General features: G+C 44.6%; 2 protein-coding genes and 1 non-coding gene across 5 annotated transcripts in view; 1 reads left to right on the plus strand and 2 right to left on the minus strand.

The window, feature by feature from the left end:
- Nucleotides 1–2079: 2079 nt before the first annotated feature.
- DFFA (DNA fragmentation factor subunit alpha) lies at nucleotides 2080–10009 on the minus strand. Its single transcript, XM_006750947.3, has 6 exons — nucleotides 9807–10009; nucleotides 7928–8089; nucleotides 6281–6423; nucleotides 3982–4171; nucleotides 3614–3765; nucleotides 2080–2864 (listed from the first exon to the last, which is right to left on the minus strand). Exons 1-6 carry the CDS (start codon nucleotides 9928–9930, stop codon nucleotides 2652–2654), a joined length of 984 nt encoding a protein of 327 aa, XP_006751010.1. The 5' UTR covers nucleotides 9931–10009; the 3' UTR covers nucleotides 2080–2651.
- Nucleotides 10010–11477: 1468 nt separating this feature from the next.
- Nucleotides 11478–23784, plus strand: part of PEX14 (peroxisomal biogenesis factor 14) — a 117974-nt gene continuing 105667 nt past the window's right edge. For all 3 annotated transcript variants that reach the window (XM_081816884.1, XM_081816886.1, XM_081816885.1), the window contains exon 1: nucleotides 11478–11601. In XM_081816884.1, the coding sequence (XP_081673010.1) occupies nucleotides 11566–11601 (36 nt within the window). In that variant the 5' untranslated portion in view covers nucleotides 11478–11565. The remainder of the gene's footprint in view (nucleotides 11602–23784) is intronic.
- LOC115938487 (U6 spliceosomal RNA) lies at nucleotides 20730–20836 on the minus strand. Its single transcript, XR_004073586.2, has one exon. It is a non-coding gene; the product is annotated as a U6 spliceosomal RNA (small nuclear RNA).

Raw genomic sequence — 23784 nt, forward strand, 5'->3', positions numbered from 1 at the left:
TGCATTTCCTGGGAACGAGTCTATCCCCCTCGTTGAAGGCCTTCCAGCGGGACGGAGGACCCCACTGTCAGAGGACTCAGGCAGTGGCTGGGTGTTCAGAACACATCACTTACAAAGTCCTTAAACACTTCAGGTAATACAAGACACAGCAAGATAATTAAAGGCAAAATGTTACAAATAAAATAGAATGGAGAAAAAACCCTGAAGGCCAAAAGAAAAAATTGAGTGGATGGCTAAGAAATAAAACAGCTAAGCAATCTGGTTAGAAAAGTCACATTAATCATTTTTGTAATTCATGCAGCTTTTCTTTTCCCAGACTACTATTATTTTATCCCTTTCTCTCTGGAAAATGAAAAACCCATTAGTTTTTTTTCCTTTTGCTTTTCCCCAGAAATTAAAGGTTGGTAAGTGGTAATTAGCACAGCTCCTGTCAAAGCCAATTGCCTAATGGGGACCGACGTTTGACTTGAGTTGAAAGAACGGAATATGGCTAATGCGGAGTTCATTAGTCCCAGCTGCTTCCTTTGACATTCTTTTCTCCTACTGTAAGAACAGGCTGCCCTGCTCACTCTCTCCTATTTTTAGACATATTGCTGTGCTGCTACGTTTCTATTCTGGAAGGCCTGGAGGCACAGTGGCTCAGGGAAGGTAAATGGCACCAGGGGCAATATAATGTGTTTGCAGCCTCACGTGTTACGCATTTTGGGCCCAAGTCTGCAGACTAACGTCTTTGTCTCGTAGACCCATAGATAGGGGCCTCATACAGCTCTGTCTCTGCCCGCCAGCCCCCCCCCCCCCCCGGGGAGATAAGGGAAACGGCTCTCCTGCCTGGGCTAGGTACTGGCCTCCTCCTCAGACACTACATTTAACCCTTTCATCCATGGGCTTGGCTCCCTCCAAGCCCACAGTACTTTCTCCATTATTCTATGCAGCCAAGATGTTTGGTGGATCAGTTTCTAGTAGAGCATACCAACACCAACACCCAGGCCAGCCAACTAAAGCCCTCCTGTGTAACTGACAGACATAATTCGAGACAGTATTTTTAATTCAGTAGGGCAAAGATGGAGATGTTGATAGAACTGGTGAGTAGAGGTACCATTCTGTTTCTGGAATCCAGGCTTCCTTTACCACTGGGTTAACTGTACAGTGTTCACGGGGCTATTTGCTTCTCTTATACCACCAGCACTGTGCCTGCAGTAAGAAATCTTTCGGCAATTATGTTGTAGACACAGGAGGTCTTTTCCAGTTTGAGTTGACTCTAACTTATTATGTTGGTGTAACAAAACCAGTGATCTGGATGTAGAAGGAAGTGTGTGGACCGAAGAGAAAACACACGTAAGTGGGAAGATCACTGGGAACCCGGGTGGCTCAGTCAGTTAAGCTTCTGCCTTCGGCTCAGGTCATGATCCTGGGGTTCTGGGATTGAGCCCCACATTGGGCTCCCTGACTGGCAGGGAGTCTGCTTTTCCCTCTGCCCCTCTTCCCCGCTTGTGCACGTGCTCTCTCTCTCTCTAATAAATAAAAAAACCTTTAAAAAAATAAGTGGGAAGAGCACTGGAATTAGAACCAGGATCCTGGCCCTCCAATAAGCCTTGTGACATGGGGCAAATCTCTGCACCTCGCTGAGCACAGCTTCACTCATGTGTGTGAGATGACAAGCCACACCCTGGCCAGCTCACTCAGTTTTGTGAGGCTCCAGGATGGTAAGTGCTAGCCCAGAACAGACTGCAACCTGCTAGAAAAATCCCCACCTGGCATTAGTGCCCCTGCAGGGGCATTCTGAAAGTGTGTGGGGATGTTTTCAGTTGTCTCGGGGCCTGCAGACTGCCATTTTCATTGAACGGGTAGGGGGAGGCGGGGGATGCCAGTCCTTCCTGCCGTGTACAGGATGATTCTGCATAATGAAGAATCGGCCCATATCCTGCAATCCTGCATGGCTTTTGAATGTCACGCTGGACATTCATCTGGATGAAAATCTGTTCCAAATAAGAGCACAAAACCCAAAGACCAAGTTTGTACAGAAACACGAAGTATATAAACCAGAAGGCTCTGCTTTGCACCCAGAGACTCACAGTCATATCACATGGAGATCAATTTAATGACCTTTCATCCCCCCTGCTGATAAAACATATTAGAAAACTGGAAACAGGCTCACAGTGGTAACAGATATAATTTCACAATTAGAAATGGCGAATTACACTCTCCATATGTCCCTGTGGTCTGCAAACCTAATATGCGCCTTTACACAAACCAAAAAACTCATTAACTTGAGACACAAGTTTGTGGCCATACATCAACTCTGTTCTATCACCTTCTCAACCATCATTTGTGTTTAAAAGTCTGCAGTTCTGGCTTCAGAACAAGGATAGTGAGTCTGAAATGCGACAATTTCTTTTCACTGTCCTTGACAATTTCTTTCAAACAGAACCTAAGAAGGTGTCATCAGAAGAGGCGGGGTACTACTGATGCAGCCTCGTCATTCAAAACAGGTGGAAGGGCTCTTCTGGAAGGGACAGGAGGCTGGTCTCCCAGCCTGTTCCGGGAGAACATGCTGTAAGGCAGGGAGGCCAGTAGGAAGGCCACAGCTCGGGGAATTAGGCTGACGGTATTTAATGCGAATAAGAACAAGGTCGTAGGCTTTCCAGCGGTGGCTATGTGGGCCCTTGTTTGGCTCGCTTGGGCTCCCGCGGTTCTCCGGACAGTGAGCTCTTCCTTGCTGACACGCTCCGGAGAGAACTCAGGCTCTGCACCTGCTGGAGACGCAGGCTGAGCTCCTGGTGACAGGCCTGCTGCAGCGTTTCTGTCTTCTTTAGGCCCCAGCTCAAGGCAATAGCGAGCGCTTTGGGGTCTTCCTTGGTGACCATCTGCGGCAAGAATAAGAACCACTGAGAACCACGACCTCTGCTCTCCTCACCTGCTGCTCTCAGGCTCCTGGGGGTTTCTTTAGGGGAGCAGGACCAGGCAGTACCAGCTTATGTTGTGTCCTGGCGCTAAAATGCCAGAGTTCTTTCGCATTCAGCGGCCACGGGCCTTTCCTTACCCTCCAATACCGCCAGGAAAGGACCTCTGGAAAGTCAAGTCCTCCACTTACAGGAAATGTAGCCCAGCCCAAGTCAACAGGTTTCCTCCCTCCCAGTGACACTGGGGAGGTGCTTTGGACAGGGACAAAGATGAAGAATGAGAAGTGGCGCCCACTCTGATGGATTCTGCATCAGGCTTCTGGTTCCCTGGCCATGGAGCCAGCACGAGAGGACCCGCTCAGGCATGCCTTTCACCATGATCGTGTATGTGCCTCACTGACTACGGATCTTCCTCAAGGGCTGACAGAACCAGAAGCTTGAGCCCTGCCTTGCCTCCCTGTCAGGTTTTGCTCGTTCCATAACCTGCTGTGCCCCAGAGAATGATGTTTGACGATCTGAGGGGGTGCACCCCGTTTTGTTCAAGCCGTTTTGATATAGATTAACTGAGATGTTTTGCATATAAGAGGCAAGTGGGCAGCTGTGAGTCAGGGTCTGCAGAGGTGAAAAGCACTCTCGCACGCGCCTCCGCAGGGCAACACTGCACCCCCGGGGGGAGTGGCTCGTGCAGCTCAGGGTCCCTGGGTCTTGCCCACCTCCAAATCCCGACTAGACAGACTCAGCTCTGGGGCCGGCTTCTCCTTCAGCACAGTAAGGACCTGGCCGGTAAGGGTGATTTCGGAGGTGCTCTCGCGGTTACTCCCCGCGTCCACTGCATCCATCTTGTCACTGAAGCTGGCGCCGGCCTCTGCAAAGCGGACGTGAGACGGAGATGGCCCTCACTGTGAGCACACCGCCGCACACACAGCCCTCCGTCAGGCAGGACAGAACTGTGTGATCTCAAGACTCCATCAGCTGCGGCTCCCCCCTTGTTTGATCCCATTATAAACCATGGTTCTCTCCCCAGGAAAGGCTCTCCAGGCCCTCAGCCCTCAGGGTGACTCCCCTGGCCAGTGAGTCCTACCTTGCTGCTTTGACAAGATGCTGCCCTCCTTCTCCAAAGCCTGGAGGTAAAGCTCCAAGAGCTGCTTGGACTGACGGGCTTCCTCCCTCTGGTCAAGTACCTGCTGGAGGGTGTTCTGGAGCCCCTGCACCGTGATGCAACTTTGGCATAGTTCCTGAGCCAGGTCTGAACATGGAACGTCAATGAGCACCTAACAAGCAAATGCAGACTTTAACAAACCTAAAAATCTTTCAAAACACAATGGCCCTGACCCGTCCATGGCAGGCTCCCTCCTCCCTTCAGCAATCCCTGTCCTTGCCGCCTCTAGGGAACCTGCCCATGTTTGCCCACTACACTTCTGGGAATTTATTCTATGGACAAGCATGTGTGTGAGAAGACACTGATCTAAGTTTTTTGTTGCACTGTCCGGACCAGCAGGACTGATGTCAACCCAAAGATCCACCAGTGAGGGGGCAACTCCTTAAATAAGTCATGGTACACACACAAAAGGGAATACTATGCAGTAGTAAAAAAGAACAAGTGTCTTTTATATACTGATCTAGACTACTCTCCAAGTATTTTTTTATAAAAGATTTATTTATTTATTTTAGAGAGAGAGAGAGCACACGTGTGCACATGAGCGGTGGTGGGGGGCAGAGAGGGAGGGAGAAAGAATCTCCATCAGCCTCCCTGTGAGCATGGAGCCTGTAGCAGGCTCAATCTCACGACCCTGAGATCACGACCTGAGTCAAAATCAGGAGTCAGAGGCTTGACCAACTGAGCGACCCAGGCAAATATTTCTTTAAAAAAGAGTAGATATGCTTCCATTTGTGTAATATAGGGGAGGAGAAAATATATTTGTATTTGCTGGTATATAAAATTTAGAATGGGAATTTGAGAGATTGGTTATCTCTGGGAAGGGAAACCTGGTGGCTAGGTGCAGAAGTCAGATTTTTCATGTATATCCTCTCCCCTCCTCGAAAAGCTTTATGGAGATAAAATTCACACACCACATGATTCACTCATATGAAGTGTACACCTAGGTGGGTGTAGTTCATTCGCAGAGTTGTGCAGTCATCGCCACGATCCAGTTTAGAACATCTTCACCGCCCCGAAAAGAACTGTACCTATTAGCAGTTACTCCCTATTTCTTCTCAAAGTTCCCCCAACCCCAGCCCTAGGCAGCCACTCACCTACCTCTATCTCTATGGTTTTGCCTATTCTGGCCACTTCATATAAATGTAACAAAAAAAGCCGTGGCCTTTCACGTCTGGCTTCTCTCACTTAGCACAGTATTTTGAAGGCTTATCTATGTCACAGTGTGTGTTAATCCTTCATTTCTTTTAAGGGCTGAATAATATTCCACGTTTTATTTACCCATTCATCAGTTCATGGATGTTTGGGTTGGTTTCACTTTTTGGCTACCAGGATATCTTTCTATACCTCTCAGATTTTGAGCCATGTGAATGTATTCATATTATTCAAATATATAAGTTTAAAAAATTACCAAAAAGCCACCTCCTTGAAGGGGCCTCCCTTGACCTCCCAACCTAGACTACTAGCCCTGCCATTCTTGGCACACTGCCCCACCTGCTACCCATCTAAGACGCTCCCCTCCGTCAGAATTCTGTGTCTGGCTTGCTCACCACCGTACCCCCTGGACAGAACGCTGCCAGGCACAGGGCAGGCGCTCAAGAAATATTTTTTGGAATTAACACGTACTATTTTTATCCCAATTTTACTGGACAGGAAACGTAGGCAAACTGGCTACATCTGACTGGCTCAAAGTCATATCGATGGAGCTGGGATTTAATTCGGCTCCTCCCGATTCCACATTCTTTGGCACTACATCCTTAACAACCCCCCATCCCCCCCCACCCCCACCTCCCCAGTGGGCCTAAATAGGTCTAGGTGGGGCCTAGGCATCTGTATTTTCTTTCCTTTTTTTAGAGATTTTATTTATTTATTTTGAGAGAGCGAGAGAGCAGGGGGAGGAGCAGAGGGAGAGAGAGAATCTCAAGCAGATCCCATGTTGAACACAGAGCCTAATTCAGGGGTCGATCTCACCACCCCAAGATCATGACCTGGCCAAAATCAAGAGTCAGACACTTAACTGACTGCATCCCCCAGGCGCCCCTGGGCATCTGTATTTTCTACTCTAGGTGCGAGAATTAGAAAATGAAAGAGTCTTGGTTGTCACCAAAGCATTGTTTGAAAATTAAGAAATAATGAAATTATTATGGCAAGACACATGAAAACTAAGGGGCTGGGGGCGGCAGAGGCCAGATGAGCGTGGCTGTGGGTTGTGGAGGGGGCTTACCTGGAGGTCTTCTTCGGACAGGAGGATGATGCTGGATAGATCTTCTTTCAGCTGCCTGGCCACATTCTTCCACTTCAGCCCTGACCCACTGTCTGTTTCATCCACATCAAAGGACTCTTGGGTAATCCAAGCTGTGCCTCCATCTGACATGAGGAGAAGCAGCCAGTCACAGGGTAACCTGAGGTGCTGTGTTCACCTCCTCCTCTAACACACAGGCCTTGGGCTGGCCATTTAGGATAATTTCAGTGGTGAAGGAAGAGCCTTTCCTCAGGGATTCATGAGGAAGCCAATCCTCATCTAGGACCTACATTTTCTCTTCTCTTCCACCCTCGATTTATTTCTGTGTGAAACTGCTCTGTAACCTTCTTACAGAAAGAAGCCACTTTATTTTTTTAATTTTTAAATTTTTTTTTTTAAGGTTTTATTTATTTATTTGAGAGAGAGAACGAGATAGAGCGAGCATGAGAGGGGGGAGGGTCAGAGGGAGAAGCAGACTCCCTGCTGAGCAGGGAGCCCGATGCGGGACTCGATCCCGGGACTCCAGGATCATGACCTGAGCCGAAGGCAGTCACTTAACCAACTGAGCCACCCAGGCGCCCAAGAAAGAAGCCACTTTAAACCTGATGCATGGTCATGCACACCCAGGATCCTACCACACTTCCCTTTAGGTGAGTTGTTGTGTCTCTGTGTTCCATTTCTGTATACAAAAACATTCATTGTCACCAGCACTTCTCCTGTGCTTGGGGATTTGTCTTATCCTTGACTGGAGGAGCTGTTGCCACTGTTTGCTGTCCCCGTACTTTGGAGTACAAAGGTGGCTGGTAGAGGTACTGCTGAAGGGTGAATTCCTCAATTTAGTGGCATGGGGACTGTCTTCAATGGGGACACTTTTTTATTTTTTAGCCTTTGGTCCTTGCTCATCCATATTAGTTCCCTTTGTATCTCCAGTAATGATGATGGTGTAACATTTACTGAGCCCTTTCTGTGTGTCAGGCAAGATCTAAACGCTTTTTATCAGTGGTTCTCAACTGGGAGTGATTTTGCCTCCCCTTAGAAGACATTTGACAATGTCTGGAGGCATTTTTGGTTGTCACAACTGGGGTAAAGAAGTACTACTGGCATCTAGTGGGCAAAGGCTGAGGTTGCTGCTAAATATCCTGCAATGGATGGGACAGCCCCCACAACAAAGAATCGTCCAGCACGAAATGTCAATAGTATTGTCAAGAAACCCTGGTTTGATATATATTATGTCCTATCAGCCTTACAACACCCTAGGAGAGAAAGGTACTATAATTATTACCTCAGTAAGGTGCTAAGAAGTTAGGTAACTTGCCTAAGGTCACATGGCTAGTAAATGATAGTCTGGAGTGAAACCAGGCAGCTTGACTCTGCCTGTGGCACTGATCTCTCTGTCATGCTGCATTTTAGTTACTGTTGGTCTGTGAGTTATTTGAGAACTGGACCCGCGTCTCATTCATCTTTACCCGAAGACTCAGCATCACGCCTTGGCATGCAGAAGGTGCTCAGTAAATGTTGGCTACATAGATGCTGAAGCAGACAAACGGTGACCAGGACCTGTGCGGTAAAATGAATCATGGTGGATGCTGTATCGCATAGATGACTTTATATGTGGCCAGAGTTTCTTACCTGAATTGCTGTATGTCCACTTCTCATTACTGGCCAACACTACAAACTTAGTATTAGAAGGTAGGCACAGGAAGTAATCGTCATCATCCACGATGGTGCCATCCTCTGCCAGGACCAGGGTGACTGGTGTCAGGGACTTATCAATGGCCAGAATGTCACAGGCTGAGAGGAATAAAATATTTGGCAGTTGACAAATATCCATAAGGAAATTACATCTGTCCCTGTACCCACTATATATATGCTCCCAGAGCATAGCAGAATTTCTGGTAGTTAACAGTAACTACGATAACAACTCCAACTACTAGCACTAATATACCACTTCCCACATGCCTGGTACTAAGTACCTTTTGTATACATTATTCCCCTAAAAATCCTATAAGGTATGTACAATTGTTATTCCCATTTTACAGATGTCAAACCCAAGGCTCAGGGAGGTTAAGTAACTTGTCCAAAGTCACACAGTAAGTGTCAGAGTTGAGATTTAAACCCTGACTCCTGAAAAACTTTCCTCCAGCTGCTCTACCTCCACATTAGAAGGTCCTTGCATCTTGGATGAAAAACAAACCAAAGTCTGATTTGATTCCTTGTGAACAAGCAGTCTTTCATTCATTTACTCAGTGGTCATCTTAAATTCTCCTGTGTCAAATGTTGAAAGAAAGAAAGAAAAGCAAGAAAAGAATAGGACAGAAAAAAGGAAATGCTTTGTGTTCTTTGAAGCATCGTTCTCTGCAGCCTTTCTAACCTATAGGAAGGCACAAGAGAAGCAAAAGTTTGTATTGGTAGCCTTCTCATCTTTATTGTCAAAGGGCAAAAGTCTTGTCCAGGGCAGATCTGTACCATCCCATTTAGTGATGACAAAGCCTAAAATGCGAATGGGATTAGAGTGAGCAGCAAAGTAGCCACAAGACTAGGTATATGGTTGGGCAATGTTATCCAGCACCCAAATAGAACAGCAAGCCTTCCAAAGGCTGAGCTCCAGAGAACATAAACACTTACACAAGCTTCTGTGCCAAGTGCATCCAGCCGATGCACTCAAGGGGAACTAAAACTTAAGTACTCTAATGCCAAGGGAAAATATGTGAATGTTGATATGGCAAAAACGATCTCACTAAAGCATTTATAATGTTTTGGCTGCTCCTGAGTCTCTGAAAGATTTCTGTCTGGTATCTTTTGGGTCTTGGTGACTCTGAGAGGAAGCACTGAACCCTGACACCCCCTTTGACTACGCCGGGACCGCTCCGCTCACACTTTAACCAGTAGAACTTCCGTGGATAAACAATTTATTGCTACCGGCTCATAATACTTGTAAGTCATGTAAATATATCATCTGCTTTGAGAGTCCCAACAATCCTGTAAAGCAGGGCTGGAAATATTATACCCATTTTGCCGATGAGAAAACTGAGGGTCGCGGGCTGCTTAAGTGCAAGGTCAAGCAGCTAGTAAGTGTGGGGCCGCGACTCTGAACTCTGGTCACTCACAGCACCTGCTCCTTGTCTGGAACTCCAGAATGGTCGGCTCCCTCTTCGCTGCACAAGTGCCTGAGAGAACTGACGGTGAAAAGGCGCTCCCACCCGGCCGGGCGCTCAGCCGGGGGCGCCGGTATCACCGTACGGAGCCCGGGCGGCTGGGTCTGGTCCAAGGTCAGTGATTTTAGGCGAGACACCTAAGTCGAGTCGGTCTTAATTTGCGTATTGATTCCCGTCTACCTTCCCACCATTAGGAGTCTCACACGAGATAATCGCTATGCCCACGTCGGTTACGTCCGTCCCAAGTCGCTCCTGCTGACCCCACCTTGCCCCTGCCAGACATCCTCACCCGGCCCGGCTCCCCGCAGCCCCGGCCCGGGCCCCCACAGCCTCCGCCCGCGTCCCGTGCCCACCCTTGCTCCTCAGCTGCTCGAGGCAGGAGGCCGCCACGCCATGCTGCTCGCGGCTGTGGTTGCGGCGCAGCAGACACGGCTTCAGAGCCTCGGTCTCAGTCTCGGCCTCCCCAACCACCTCCATCCTCTTCAGGGTGGGACTCCGGGAAATCAGGGAGGCTCAGCGCGGCCCCCTCCCCCCACCCACGGCGTGCCGGGAGATGTAGTTCTCTTTGTGGCAAATCACGCGTGGGACCAAGGCACGCCGGGAGTTGTAGTTCTGGTTGCCGCTAATCACGTATGGCTCCGGGGGCATGCCGGGAGCTGTAGTGTCTGGGTTCGAAGCCGACTTCGTTATGTTGCTCAATACGGCCCAGGGGGGTGTTTTTCTACTTTGTATTTAGGAGTTTCAGTAGCGGGATCAAAATGAGGTCAATAGGGATTTATTTTGCATTATGAAAGACACGCATATACACTCCCTTGGGTTTTTAGAGCACTCTTGTTTACATATATAGATGCATAATATTAACACTTAGATGAAACAGTCTGTCATTGTACTGTATTAATTTGTTTTCCCTCTCCAAACTGAAAAGATCTGTAAGATGTCCCAACCCTCAGGATAATCTGAAGGAAGTCAATTTTAAAAATTGATGAGTGTAGTTTTCAGTCCTGCTGAAAATAACAGAGAAGCATAAGATACTCGCACATTTCCACCAGTTCGATTCCCTGCTTTAGCTGTGCAAATTGGGTTGGGATCCCGGAACAAAATGCTTACATAACTAGATTAAACATTAAGGTCTCAAAGAAATCAGAGGGGAAAGGGAAAATGCGAACAACATCACTGTTTGAGATTGTCCAGATGCTGCTTGGCAATAAATTCATCTTCGTTCTAATACTGCTACCTACCCCCTCTGAAAAAATTTAACATTAAAATAATAAGAAGAAAATCAAAATGGTTCCTCGCTTAAAAGGTGAGGGCATATTATGTAAACGAGAAATAGCCCATATTCATACAGTCTCTTTCATATTTTTTTTATAAGAAAATAAGATATTATCTCATAAGAAAAGGGTAGGCATTTAAAACAGTGTTTGGTAGGGGGAATTGTTACTTGAGGCAACCCTTTTGAATACTCCATGATCAATCAAAACCCAACTGCAATACAAACTGACCGGTAGTTCTAATACATGCAATCATTTCGTGTAATTTTATACTTAGCTTAAAATCTAACAACTCAACTACTGTAAAGTAAGAATGTGGAAGCCTCTCCAAAAAGCCCCGTTCAGTGTCCTCCTAATAGATCTGCAAACCGTTTCAGACTCTTATCTCCAAGATGCTGTAATTGTGTGTGCAGGAGGTGAGTCTTGGATCTTTTTATTTCTAGTGACTACCAAAGTGCCTGGCAAATAGTAGGTACTCAACAAATGGTACTGAACTGAACCATTAATTAATTAATTTCCAAGTTTCTTCCCATTCATTTATTAAAGACTTAGCGAGTCCCTGCCTGTGCCCAAGGCCCCTTGGGGATGGGCAGAGATTTAACTCAATGAGAATAATACACATCTAAAAATGCAAAAAGGACGGACTTAGGATCTTCCTGGCCAGCGGAGACCTAATGGCAATAATGCGAGGTGACCCAGACGTGGGTGTTCGCTCTCCTCCCTGCGTGCCCGCCATCGACCGGCTCCGTTCCGGCTACCTTGGTCTGGGCGGGTGAGCGAGAGCGAGGGCGCTTGGGAGACGCCTCGCCCAGCGGCGATAGATTAGTTAGGCCTCAGAAAGATGGCGTCCTCGGAGCAGGCAGAGCAGCCGAGCCAGGTAAGGGGAGTGGGACTGCTCCGCCGTAGTGGCGGGGACCCTGGCTGGAGGGGGCGCTCGGCGTGCGGCTGGAAGCCGGGCGGGGTCCCTGAGCCTCCGCAGCTGGTGGCCCCGACCTCTTGCCCCCTCCTGGGCCCCGCCCCTCCTCAGGTCCTCGCCGCCCGTCCCCTCCCCCGGTGACCCCTCTTAGACCACATTGCCGAGCCGGGGCTCCGGGGCGCCCACGGGCCCCCACTTTCAGCCTGAGGGCCCCTCGGGCCCCACTTGCGCTTGGCCGGGACGGTGGCAGGACCCTTGAGAAGCCTTCAGCCTTGAGCTGTAAGGGCCCCTGCTTGAGGAGAGAGGGGTGAGAGGCTCGAACGTTCTCAGTTGTCCCCTCCCAGGAGGGCCCTGAGTCCATCAGGGTTCCCACTCTCCCACAGCCTCCGCCTCGCTGAAGTGGCCCCACTGCCAGCCTCTTCGTCACCTTTGCGCTTTCCTGCCAAATTGGAGGGTCGGAAATGTACTCGGATCCTCTCAGTGCGTTGGTAGGAAGGGGTCTCACTTGTAAACAACAGACGCCACCAGGCTTTTGGTTGAGGATCCGTCCTTGCTTCCCAGAGTTTGGTTTTCTCGGCCAGAGGACTCCGCTCTAGCTTTTCATCCAAATCCCATTCCATTAAGGGGACCTTGAGGAGGAGTGGTCTTGCTTGTATGTCTAATGTCAGGAAGCAGTGGATGATAAGGCCTATGAAAGGATTTGAAATTCAAAGGTGGGGTGGGCTGGGGTGAGGTGGATGGGGTAAGCGGTACCTTGCATTTACTGAGGGTGTGCTGTCATGCTGGGGGCAAATTAACGTTAACTATCTCCTTTATGAAAATCAGGCTATTAACTGCCATTTCACAGAAGTGGATGCTAAAGGTCTGTAACATGCCCTAAATCATGTATCTGATTGGGTCTGGATTTAAACCCAGATGTGTGTGGCTAGTTAGCCACACATGCTTAAATTTAGTTAGGATTAGAGAGAGGAAGAAGAAAATGGTTCCAGTCTGGACTTCCATCATTCACCTCTCACCTCCTTGAGACATCTGTAGACTTCATAGCCTACTGGTATTTCACTTCCTTCCTTGGCAGAGGAACACTACTTCAAGTTTCTTACTGTTTTATTCTTCATGATAAGTCTATTACAGGAATAGCACTTAGAGGAGCTGTGTGTTCCCCAGACCAGCTTCTGTTAGCAGAGTGAGTGATTCAGAAAGATATCTGGATTGTAAAATAGGGGAAATAACTAGGACTGATTCTGGCCTTCTCACTGTCAGAAATTCTGGATTGTGGAAGTGTCTCAGAGGACGGGCCCTCCTTTCTTGCCTTACCCCACTTAGCTTGCGGAAATGCTGAGGCTCCTCAGAATCTGGACTTTTCTGAACTGTTATATGTTAGGAATGCCCACAGCCTGGGATTAAAGGTGCCTTCCGTCCCTGATTCTTCTAGGACTTTTAATTTGTCAGTGCTGTGAAGGTTACTAAAAAGCTTGCCACTTGGAGCCATTGTAGTGCCCAAGGATTCCTTTGGTTCTGGAAATTGTCCTCTCTGTACATGTGGAAGGGATCTAAGGTCCTTTGAGGGGGTTTGGCCAGCACTTGTTTGGTTTTCAGCTCTGCTTCTCTTTTGCCCTCCTTTCCAAAGCTGGTAGAGTTGGGATTGCGTCAGAATACGCTGGCAGTTTTGGGAAAATTTGAGCTTTTCATGCCAAATTCTGTCACTGTCTAACAATAAGCTGCAAATGCACACTTATTAAGTGAACCAGCTCTCTTCAGCAGTTGCTTGTCATTTTATTTTCAAATCCTGATCTACTTGGCTTCCCATTTCTCCAGTCAAAGCAGAGTGGAATTGAAAGAACTATTTGGATAATTCCCCGCAAACCTGGTCTGTAAGAATGAACACATTTTTCTTTTGGGGCTGAGTCAGTATTTGTTTCATAGAAGGTCTGTTGGTTGGCCTTGTGGCCTCAGTCTCTCATTTTGAAAGATACAGGGTGATAGCCAACCCTTTCTTCCTTTGAGAGGCAATGTAGAACAGTGGTATGGGCTCCAAAGCCATCCCTATTGGCTTAGATCCTAGCCCCACTACTTAGAGCTGTGTGATCTTGGACAAGGTACTTGACGTCTTTGGCTTTAGTTTCTCCATCTGCACAATAGGAATAATACTAGTGCCTATCTCGTAGGATTTCTCTGCGGATAAGTACATTAACTTATTTTACTTTATTTATTTTAAAGATTTATTCATTTGAAAGAGAGAGAGTGCATGCGTGTGCGCAAGCAGGGGGGGGGCAGAGGGAGAGGGAGAAAGAGTCTCAAGCAGACTCCCTGCTGAGTGTGGAGCCTGATGGGGGCTTGATTCCACGACCCTGAGATCATGATCTGAGCCGAAACCAAGAGTGGAACACTTAACCAATTGAACCACCTAGGCACTCCTAAATTAATTTTATTTATTTATTTATTTTTATTTATTCATTCGAGACACAGAGATACAGCGAGAGAGAGAGAACATGAGCAGGGGGAGCAGCAGAGGCAGGGGGAGAAGCAGGCCCCCCACTGAGCAGGCAGCCCGATACGGGGCTCAGTCCCAGGACCCTGGGATCATGACCTGAGCCAAAGGCAGACGCTTAACCATCTGAGCCACCCAGGCGCCCCTAAATTAACTTAATTTTAGAACAGTGCCTGACATAATGTGTTGTCTGTTATTATTGCATTCATTAAATTCTGGATTTTCACTCACAAATGAGAAATCTTTCTTCAGGCCTTATTATAATGTTTTTTTGGGGGGTATGATTTTTCACATATTGACTACCAGCCCACTAAAGTTGTTCTTTTATTTGTTCTCGAGTAATTTCCTTCCAGTTTAAAGGAAAACCCTGAATGCTGGTGTTTATCTTAGCTGTCCTTTGTGACTTTTAGATATCAGTGACATACTTGCTTTATTCATTATGGTGGTCTTTTTAGTCTTTCTTCGGAATGGTCTGTTGGAGTTAGAAATCACATTTATTGCTTCCTATCCTTGTTCTGTTTTCCCCATGTTACTCTAGTTTGCATGGTTGATCTCTTATGAGAGGCCCTTGTAGTCTGTACGTGGTATGGCTTATAGGAATGGGAGCTATTATTCCTATTTCTGTACTTCTCCACCAGTTATCTTCAATGAAGAGCGGAAGTGTGGTTCAGTCTGATTGTTTAGTGGTTATTCAATATTGACTATATTACAGAACATAGATTTTAAATCTGTTGAGATTCCCTGGATATAGTACATTTGGGATTGAGAAAACACAGAAGCAGGGAAGGGAAAAGAACACAGTGAAGACAGTAAGCAATAGAAGAGTATGGCCTTGTATCCTGACAGACTTTGAACTCCAGCACTCACTTGCTATTGGACTTGTCACTCCACCTCTCTGACCCTGTTTTCCCTTTTTAAAATAATAATTACCCAAGGGTTGTTCTGAGGGTTGATGAAATTGTGGACGTAAAGAGCATCTGCTGCACAGTTAGTGTTCAATGAGTGTTCGTTTCCTTCTCCAAGAATCTGTGGGCAGTTTTGGAAGTCTGCTGAACTCTTGAATAACAGTAGTTCAAACGAGATACTTCCCCCCTCAACTTTTTTCTATTTTGAAAAATTTCCAACCTCTAGAAATGTTGAAAAAATAATACAGAGAACTCTTGTAAAACTCTTATAAAAACTTCAAGATACACTGTTTACATTTTGCTGAATTTGCTTTATTTCTGTCTCTTTACATGTATTTTTTTAAAGATTTGAGAGTGAGTTACGGACATCACGGTATTTCATCCTAGGACAGCTAAGATAAACACCAGCATTCAGGGTTTTCCTTTAAGAGTGTCATAAGAGTGAGGTTATTCTCTTATATAACCATAATACCATTATCATACAAGAAATTCAGTATTGATAAAATACTATTTAATAATACAGTCCACATTCATATTCTCCCAATTAAGAAAAATCCAAATCCATTCAAGAAATAGGGATTGCATTGATTTTTGTCTTTAGTATGCTTCAATCTAGAATGATCCCCTAGTCCTTAAATTTTTTCTTTTTCTTTTCTTTTTTTTAACTGAAGTTTAACATATACCCAGAAAGCACACAAATTATGTGTCCAGCCTGGTGAATTTTCAGAGTGAACATACTTGTGTAACCAGTACTTATATTAAGAAATCAAACATTACCAGGACCTCAGAAGCCCCCCTGGTGTCCCTCCTGTCATTGTCCAACCCTCTAACGGTTGCCCCTATCCTAACTTAAAATCCATAGATTAATGTAATAGCTTACTGAGTGACAAAGTCCTTATGGCCAGAAACTTTCCTGTGGAATTCTAATAGGTGTGTTGTGGTCAGTTTAATGAGTTTTGACAAATGTACATACCTGTGTAACCACCACCACAACCAAGATCAAAACGATTTCAGTTTTCCGAAGTGTTCCCTTATGCCTATCCCAGTAAATCCTAGCCTTTGGCCTCAGGAAATCTGAACTGCTTTCTGTTGCTATTGATTATATTTGTCTTCTCTAGAATTAAATATGAATGAATTCATAATGTATGTATTCTTTTGTGTCTCACTTCTTTTGCTCAGAGTAGTGTTTGTGAAACTTACATTGTTGTATCAGTAATTCATTGCTTTCTATTGGTGTGTAATATTCTCTTGTATAGATATACCACAATTTGTTGATCTGTTCACCAGTTTATGGACATTTGGATTCTGTTAATTATATATTGCTGCATAACAGTATTATAACACATTTACACAAATTACCAAAAAGAGCACACATTTTTTTGTTTCAGTTTCTGTGAGTAAGGACACAGTTTAGCTGAGTCTGACAAGGCGAGAAATCAAGGTGTCTGCTGGGGCTGTGATCTCATCTGGGTCTTGACTGGGGAAGGATCTGCTTCCTAGCTCATGTGGCTGTTGGCAGCATTTAGTTCCTTATGGCCTGCAGAATGAGTACCTCAGTTTGTTATTGGCAGTCAGCCAGAGGCTACCCTCACTTTTTTTTTTGCCACAGAGGTCTTCCTAACATGGTCACTTGGCTTCCTCAAAGCTAGTAAGGAAGAGAGTCTCTTAGCAAAATGGACATTACAGTCTTACGTAGTGTAACCACATACATGTAATTACATTCATCCTGTCATCTTTACCATGTCCTGTTGGTCAGAAGCAAGTCACACTCAATGGGACCACGCAAGGGCATGAATACTAGGAGGTGGGGATCCTGGGAGTCACCTTAGAGTCTGTTACCCCACATGATTGGTTCTAGTTTGGGGCTACTATAAATACTCATGTATTGTGAAGAGATATGTTTTAATTTTTTTTTGGTAAATACTTATGAGTGGAATTGCTGGGTCGTATGGTAAGTATATGTTTAGTCTTTTTTTTTTTTTAATAGATTTTATTTATTTATTTGACAGAGAGAGACACAGTGAGAGAGGGAACACAAGCAGGGGGAGTGGGAAAGGGAGAAGCAGGCTTCCCACGGAGCAGGGAGCCTGATGCGGGGCTCGAGCCCAGGACCCCAGGATCATGACCTGAGCTGAAGGCAGACGCTTAATGACTGAGCCACCCAGGCGCCCCAGTATATGTTTAGTCTTATAAACAAAGTGTTTTTGCAAAGTTGTACTATTTTTTATTCTCACCAGCCGTATATGAACATTCCACTTGTCCTACATCCACACCCACACTTGGCATTGTGTCTTTTTAATTTTAGCCATTCTACTGAGTGTGTAATGGTATTTCCTTGTGGTTTTAATTTGCATTTTTGTGATGACTAATAACATTAGGATCTTTTCATGTGCTTATTGGTAGAGGCTGGTATTCATTTTTTTCCCCCATATGGATATGACCTATTCCAGCATCATTTGTTGAACAGGTTACCCTTTCTCCATTGAAGTGCCACCTTTGTCAAAAATTAAAAAATTGGGGGTGCTTGGGTGGCTCAGTTGGTTAGGTGTCTGCCTTCAGCTCATGTTGTGATCCTGGAGTTCTGGGATCGAGCCCCACATCGGGTTCCCTGCTCAGCGGGGGGTCTGCTTCTCCCTCTGTCCCTCACCCTACTCGTGCTGTCTCTCCCTCAAATAAATAAATAAATCTTTAAAAAAAATTTAAAAAATTGTATATACATAGGTCAGTTTCTGAGCTCTGTTTTGTTTCATTTATCTCTCTGTCTATCCTAATGCAAATGAAATACTGTCTTTTTTTTTTAAAGATTTTATTCATTTATTTGACAGAGAGAGACACAGCGAGAGAGGGAACACAAGCAGGGGGAGTGGGAGAGGGAGAAGCAGGCTTCCTGCTGAGCAGAGAGCCTGATGTGGGGCTCGATCCCAGGACCCTGGGATCATGACCGGAGCTGAAGGCAGACGCCTAACGACTGAGCCACCCAGGCGCCCCATGAAATACTGTCTTGATTGCTGTAGATTTATAGTAAATCTTAAAATCAGGTAGTGTAATGTCTTTTGACTTTATTGTTTTTCAAAATTGTTTTAGCTATGGTCCATTGCATTTCCATACAAATTTTATTTTTTTTATTTTTTATTTTTTAAAGATTTTATTTATTTATTTGACAGAGAGAGACACAGCGAGAGAGGGAACACAAGCAAGGGGAAGTGGGAGAGGGAGAAGCAGGCTTCCCGCTGAGCAGGGAGCCCAATGTGGGGCTCGATCCCAGGACCCTGGGATCATGACCTGAGCTGAAGGCAGATGCTTAACAACTGAGCCACCCAGGCGCCCCTCCGTACAAATTTTAGAATCAGTTTATCAATTCTTACAAAAAAGCTTGGTGGGATTTTTATTGGGATTGTGTGGAATCTGTAGATCAATTTGGGGGAGAATTGACATTTTGGCAATATTGATCTTCTAATTCATTAACATGATATGTGTCTCATTTAGGTTGTCTTTTATTTTTCTCAGTAGTGTTTTGTAGCTTTAAGTTTGTAGGTCATGTACACATTTTGTTAAATTTCTCTCTAAATATTTCATATTTTGGCATGCTGTTTATGGATGTCATGTTAAAATTTCATTTTTAATTGTTGAATGCTAGTATATAGAAATAAAGTAAAATTGTGTCATTGTTTACAATAGTCATACTATGGAAACAGCCCAAATGTCCACTGATAGATGAATGGATAAAGAAGGTGTGAAATATATATATGTGTGTGTGTGTGTGTGTGTATCTCATATATGAATATAATGGAATATTATTCAGCCATAAAAAAGAAAGAAATCTTGCCATTTGCATCAACATAGGTAGAGCTAGAGAGTATAATGCTAAGTGAAATAAGTTGGAGAAAGACAAATACCATATGAAATACCATATGATTTCACTCATATGTGGAATTTAAGAAACAAATGAGCAAAGGAAAAAAAATAAGAGAGACAAACCAAGAAACACTCTTAACTGTAGAGAACAGACTGAAGGTTGCCAGAGGGGAGGTGGGTGGGGGGATAGGTGAAATAGGTGATGGGGATTAAAAAGTGCACTTATCATGATAAAAAAATAAATAAAATTGAGTTTGTATGTTGGCCTCCTATCTGTAACCGTGTTACACTCACTTATAATTCTAATAGCTTTTTGTAGATTGTGTGATATCTTTGTAGATGATCCTGTCATCTGCAAATGAAGATAGCTTTACTTAACTGCTTTCCAATTTATATGCTCTCTAGGACTTCTCATACAATGTTAAGAGGAATATTGAGAATAGACATTCTTGCCTTATTCTTGATCTTAGGAGAAAATTCAGTCTTCACGTTTATTTTTTTTTTTAAGATTTTATTTATTTATTAGAGAGCACAAGCAGGCGGGAGGGGCAGAGGGAGAAACAGACTCCCCGCTGAGCAAGGAGCCCCATGCAGGACTCCTGGGATCATGACCCAAGCCAAAGGCAGATGCCTAACCGACTGAGCCATCCAGGCGCCCCTCAGTCTTAAGTTTTTTTGAAGGTGCCCTTTATCAAATGGAGGAGATTTAATTTTTTTCAACTTTTTAATTTTTTGAATGTTTTTTTTTTTTTTTTTTTTTTTTAAAGATTTTATTTATTTATTTGAGACAGAGAGAATGAGATAGAGAGAGCATGAGAGGGAGGAGGGTCAGAGGGAGAAGCAGACTCCCTGCCGAGCAGGGAGCCCGATGCGGGACTCGATCCCGGGACTCCAGGATCATGACCTGAGCCGAAGGCAGTCGCTCAACCGACTGAGCCACCCAGGCGCCCTTGAATGTTTTTGAAAAAATTATGTTGTCTAGTGCTCTTTCTGCTATCTGTTGATCCTGTTTTCTTTATTAATATGATGATTCATGTTGATTGATTTTTAAGTGTTAAACCAACTTTGTTGGATAAATTCCACTTGGTTATGAAGTATTATCCATTTTATATATTGCTGGATTTGGTTTGTTAGTATTTTGTTAAGGGTTTCTTCATTTATGTTTAAGAGAGGTATTGATTTGTAGGTTTCTTTTGTGTGTGTCTGTGAAATCTTTGTCTAGTTTTGGTATTAAGGTAATGTTGTTCTCATAGAATGAGTTGGGAAATTTTACTGTTTTTTTCTTTTTTCTGAAATAGTTTGTATAAGGTTGGCATTACTTTTTCCTTAAATGTTTACTAAAATTCACCAGTGAAGCCACCTGGGCCTAGAATTTTCTTTTTTAAGTTTCATTACATACTTAATTTCTTTTTAATTAATTAATTTATTTATTTTTAAAGATTTTATTTATTTTGAGAGAGAGAGAGAGCACATGTGCAGGGGGAGGGCAGAGGGAGAGGGAGAGAGAATCTCAAGCAGACTCTTTAAAAAATAAAAATAAATAAATAAACTAGAAATTGATAATAGAAAAGAAATCTGGAAAAATCCCAAATGTTTGGAAATTAAACAACAGATTTCTAAATTATGGGTGAAAGAAGAAATCATAGGGGAAGTAAAATATTCTGAGCTGAACAAAAATGAAAACAATATAATTTAAATTTGTGGAATGCAACCAAAGCAGTGCTGGGAAGGAAGTAACATTTTGAGTACCATACTAACTTTAGAAAATATGCTAGAGAAATAAAGAGCAATGAAACCCAAAAAAGGAGGAAAGAAATAAATGAAAAATTCTACACGTTACAAAAAACATGGAATGCTTCATAAATTTGCATGTCATCTTTGCGCAGAGGCCATGCTAATCTTCTCTGTGTTGTTCTGATTTTAGTATATGTGCTGCTGAAGCAAGCACGTATTTTATTTTGTATTTCTTTTTGAAATATATTTTCACTGGATATAGAATTCTAGGTTGACAGGTTTTCCCCTCACAGGCATTTTAAAGATACAGTGCTATTATATTTTTTATTTGGCTTCCATATCTTCTGATCAGAAGTCTGAAGTCATTCTTAGTCTTGATTAATATTTGTAGGTAATAGTTCTCTTTTTTTCTGGCTGCTTGTAAGATTTCCCCCTTTTCATGGGTTTTTAGCAATTTGTTTGTGTAGTGCCTTAGAATGCTTTTGTGTTTGCTTTGCTTTGGGTTTGTGAGCTTCTTGGATTTGCGAGTTTGTAGTTTTCATCGAACTTGGAAAATTTTCAGCTATTATTCTTCAAATATTTTTCGTTCTTTTTCTATTTTTCTTTGTCCTTCATTTTGGTCAGTATCTGTTGCTGTATCTTCAAGTGCACTTACCTTTTCTTCTGCAGTGTCTAATCTACTATCACTCCCATTTGGTGAAATTTTTATTTCAGATATTATATTTTCATCTCTAGAAGTTCTACTTTCTTTTTGTGCAATATATTTCTCTCCTTACTATGATTCTGTTTTCCTTTGAATTTTCTTTTTATTGAGGCATAATTGACATATGTTATATTAGTTTCAGGTGTGGAACATAATGATTCAGTGTATGTATTTTTAAAATTGCATTAAGTTCTTGAATAAGGTTATAACACCTGTCTTTTTTTTTTTTTTTTTTTTTTAAGATTTTTATTTGACAGAGACAGCGAGAGAGGGAACACAAGTAGGGGGAGTGGGAGAGGGAGAAGCAGGCTTCCCGCTGAGCAGGGAGCCTGATGCGGGGCTCGATCCCAGGACCCTGGGATCATGACCCGAGCCAAAGGTAGACGCCTAACAACTGAGCCACCCAGGTGCCCCTGTAACACCTGTCTTAATGTTGTTTTGTCTGTGAATGATTTCCTCTAATTTTTCTTATTATTATGGATCACACTTCCCTGCTTCTTGACATCTTTGAGATTATTGATTGGGTGCTGGATGCTGTGAATTTTACATTGTCGAGGGTCTGGATTTTGTGATCTTACTTTGAAGAGTGTTGAGATTTGTTCTGGTGGGTAGTTAAGTTACTTTTGGTTCATTTTGATTCCATCAAGTCCCGTTTTTAAGCTTTGTTAGGGTGGATCTAGGGTGGCCTTTACCCTAGGAATAACCTGCCCTTCCCCTACCAGGATGTGGCCCTTCCAGTCTCTACAGAGTGCTCTGACTGAGCAGTGAGGACACCCCACTCTGAGAGCCATTCACCTCACGGCTTCTTCATTGTTGTTTCTCAGCCTTGTGGAGCTTCACTCTGTGTGTGCACACATTTTACTGTGCAGCAAACACGTAAGGGAACCTCTGTGCAGATTTCTGGAGCTTTCTTTTGGTGTAGCCCTCTCCTGTCTGGAACTCTGTCCTGCAACTTTCAGCTGCCTTAGTCTCCCTGAACCCTAATCTCTGTTTCCTCAACTCAGCAAGAGACCGCCATGCTCTGTTGGGATTCCCCTGCCCCCCTTCTTAGTCTGAAACTTGCCTCTTGGCAGAAAACCAGAGTGACCTTAGGACTCATATCATTTGTTTCTGTTCTGTCAGGAATTACTACTGTCCAGTGTCTACAAACAGTGGTGTCATGTGTTTTGTTTCGTTTTCTAATTGTTCACAGTGGGAGGTTAAATCTGGTCCCAATTACTCCATCACAGACAGAGCAGAAGTCTATTGGTTGATTTTGAGCAGAGGGGCGATAGGATAGAACTTCTGTCATCTCATCTCACCCTGAACATGAGGTGGTGGTATTTTTCCCATTATTCCCACGGGTGGGGAGACTGAGGTTCAGGGAGGTTGAGCAGTGTACCCGCGGTCACTCAGTTACTGGTGCCAAAGTTCATGCACTTGCCTCTGGGCCAGTGCCTCTCAAAAAATAATTGTTGAATTGAACCTTATTCTTCTCTGCAAAGAACTATAGGCCAGACCGGTGTAGGACACACTCAGAGGTACACAGCCCCGTGGCAGGTGTGGGACAGGATGTTCAGCCAGGTGCTCTGACCTGAGCCGCGTGTGCCGTTGGTCTTTGCTGTGCCTCAAGGTCAGCACTTGGGCACACCTTCTGGCTGGGGGAGGTCAGTGCCTGGGCAGCGGGAGTGAGAGCACCTTTGTGCCTATCAAACTGGGAGCATTTCTCTCTGCCACTGTGGTCTTTTTTTGTCTGTTTTTTATTTTTTATTTTATTTCGTTTTATTTATTTTTTTTAAAGATTTTATTTATTTGACAGAGAGAGACACAGCGAGAGGGAACACAAGCAGGGGGAGTGGGAGAGGGAGAAGCAGGCTTCCTACTGAGCAGGGAGCCCGATGCGGGGCTCGATCCCAGGACCCTGGGATCATGACCTGAGCCGAAGGCAGACGCTTAACGACTGAGCCACCCAGGCGCCCAAGTTATTATTATTTTTAAAGTCAAAACCGCCCTGTCAAAATTTCCAGGATCAAGGTGGAATTTAATTTGTAGAGATTTGTCTCAAGCCAGAAAATAGATTTGACCACTTAAAAGGGGTCGATGCAGGGGCAGGTGTTTGAGAAGTGTTGGGCTTTCATAAAAGCTGGGCTGGTGAGCTGGACGGACCCGCACGTGCTGGGGGACTGAGCTTCTGACAAGCAGTGGCTGCTCAGACCTTTGCCCTTCTTTGAAGCGACACCTAATGCTGCATGTTAATGATGGGAATCTGTGCTTCCCCTCAGCATGAGGAAGCAGAATGGTCAGCATTCTCCAAGGGGTCCTGTTGGTGTTTGGAAGGAACAGTTTTTCACTGCATGCAGTGCTGGACATAGAGCCTCCCAGGCCTCTGCCTTCTAAATGCCAGTGAGATCCCCTGGTCATTGTGACCACAGAAAACCCCCCCGACAGTTTCAGATGCCCCTCTGGGGGGTGTTGTGGGG

The sequence above is a fragment of the Leptonychotes weddellii genome, chromosome 4 (assembly GCF_054177405.1).
Source record: "Leptonychotes weddellii isolate Sample4059 chromosome 4, ASM5417740v2, whole genome shotgun sequence".
In the NCBI taxonomy this organism is placed as follows: Eukaryota; Metazoa; Chordata; class Mammalia; order Carnivora; family Phocidae; genus Leptonychotes; species Leptonychotes weddellii.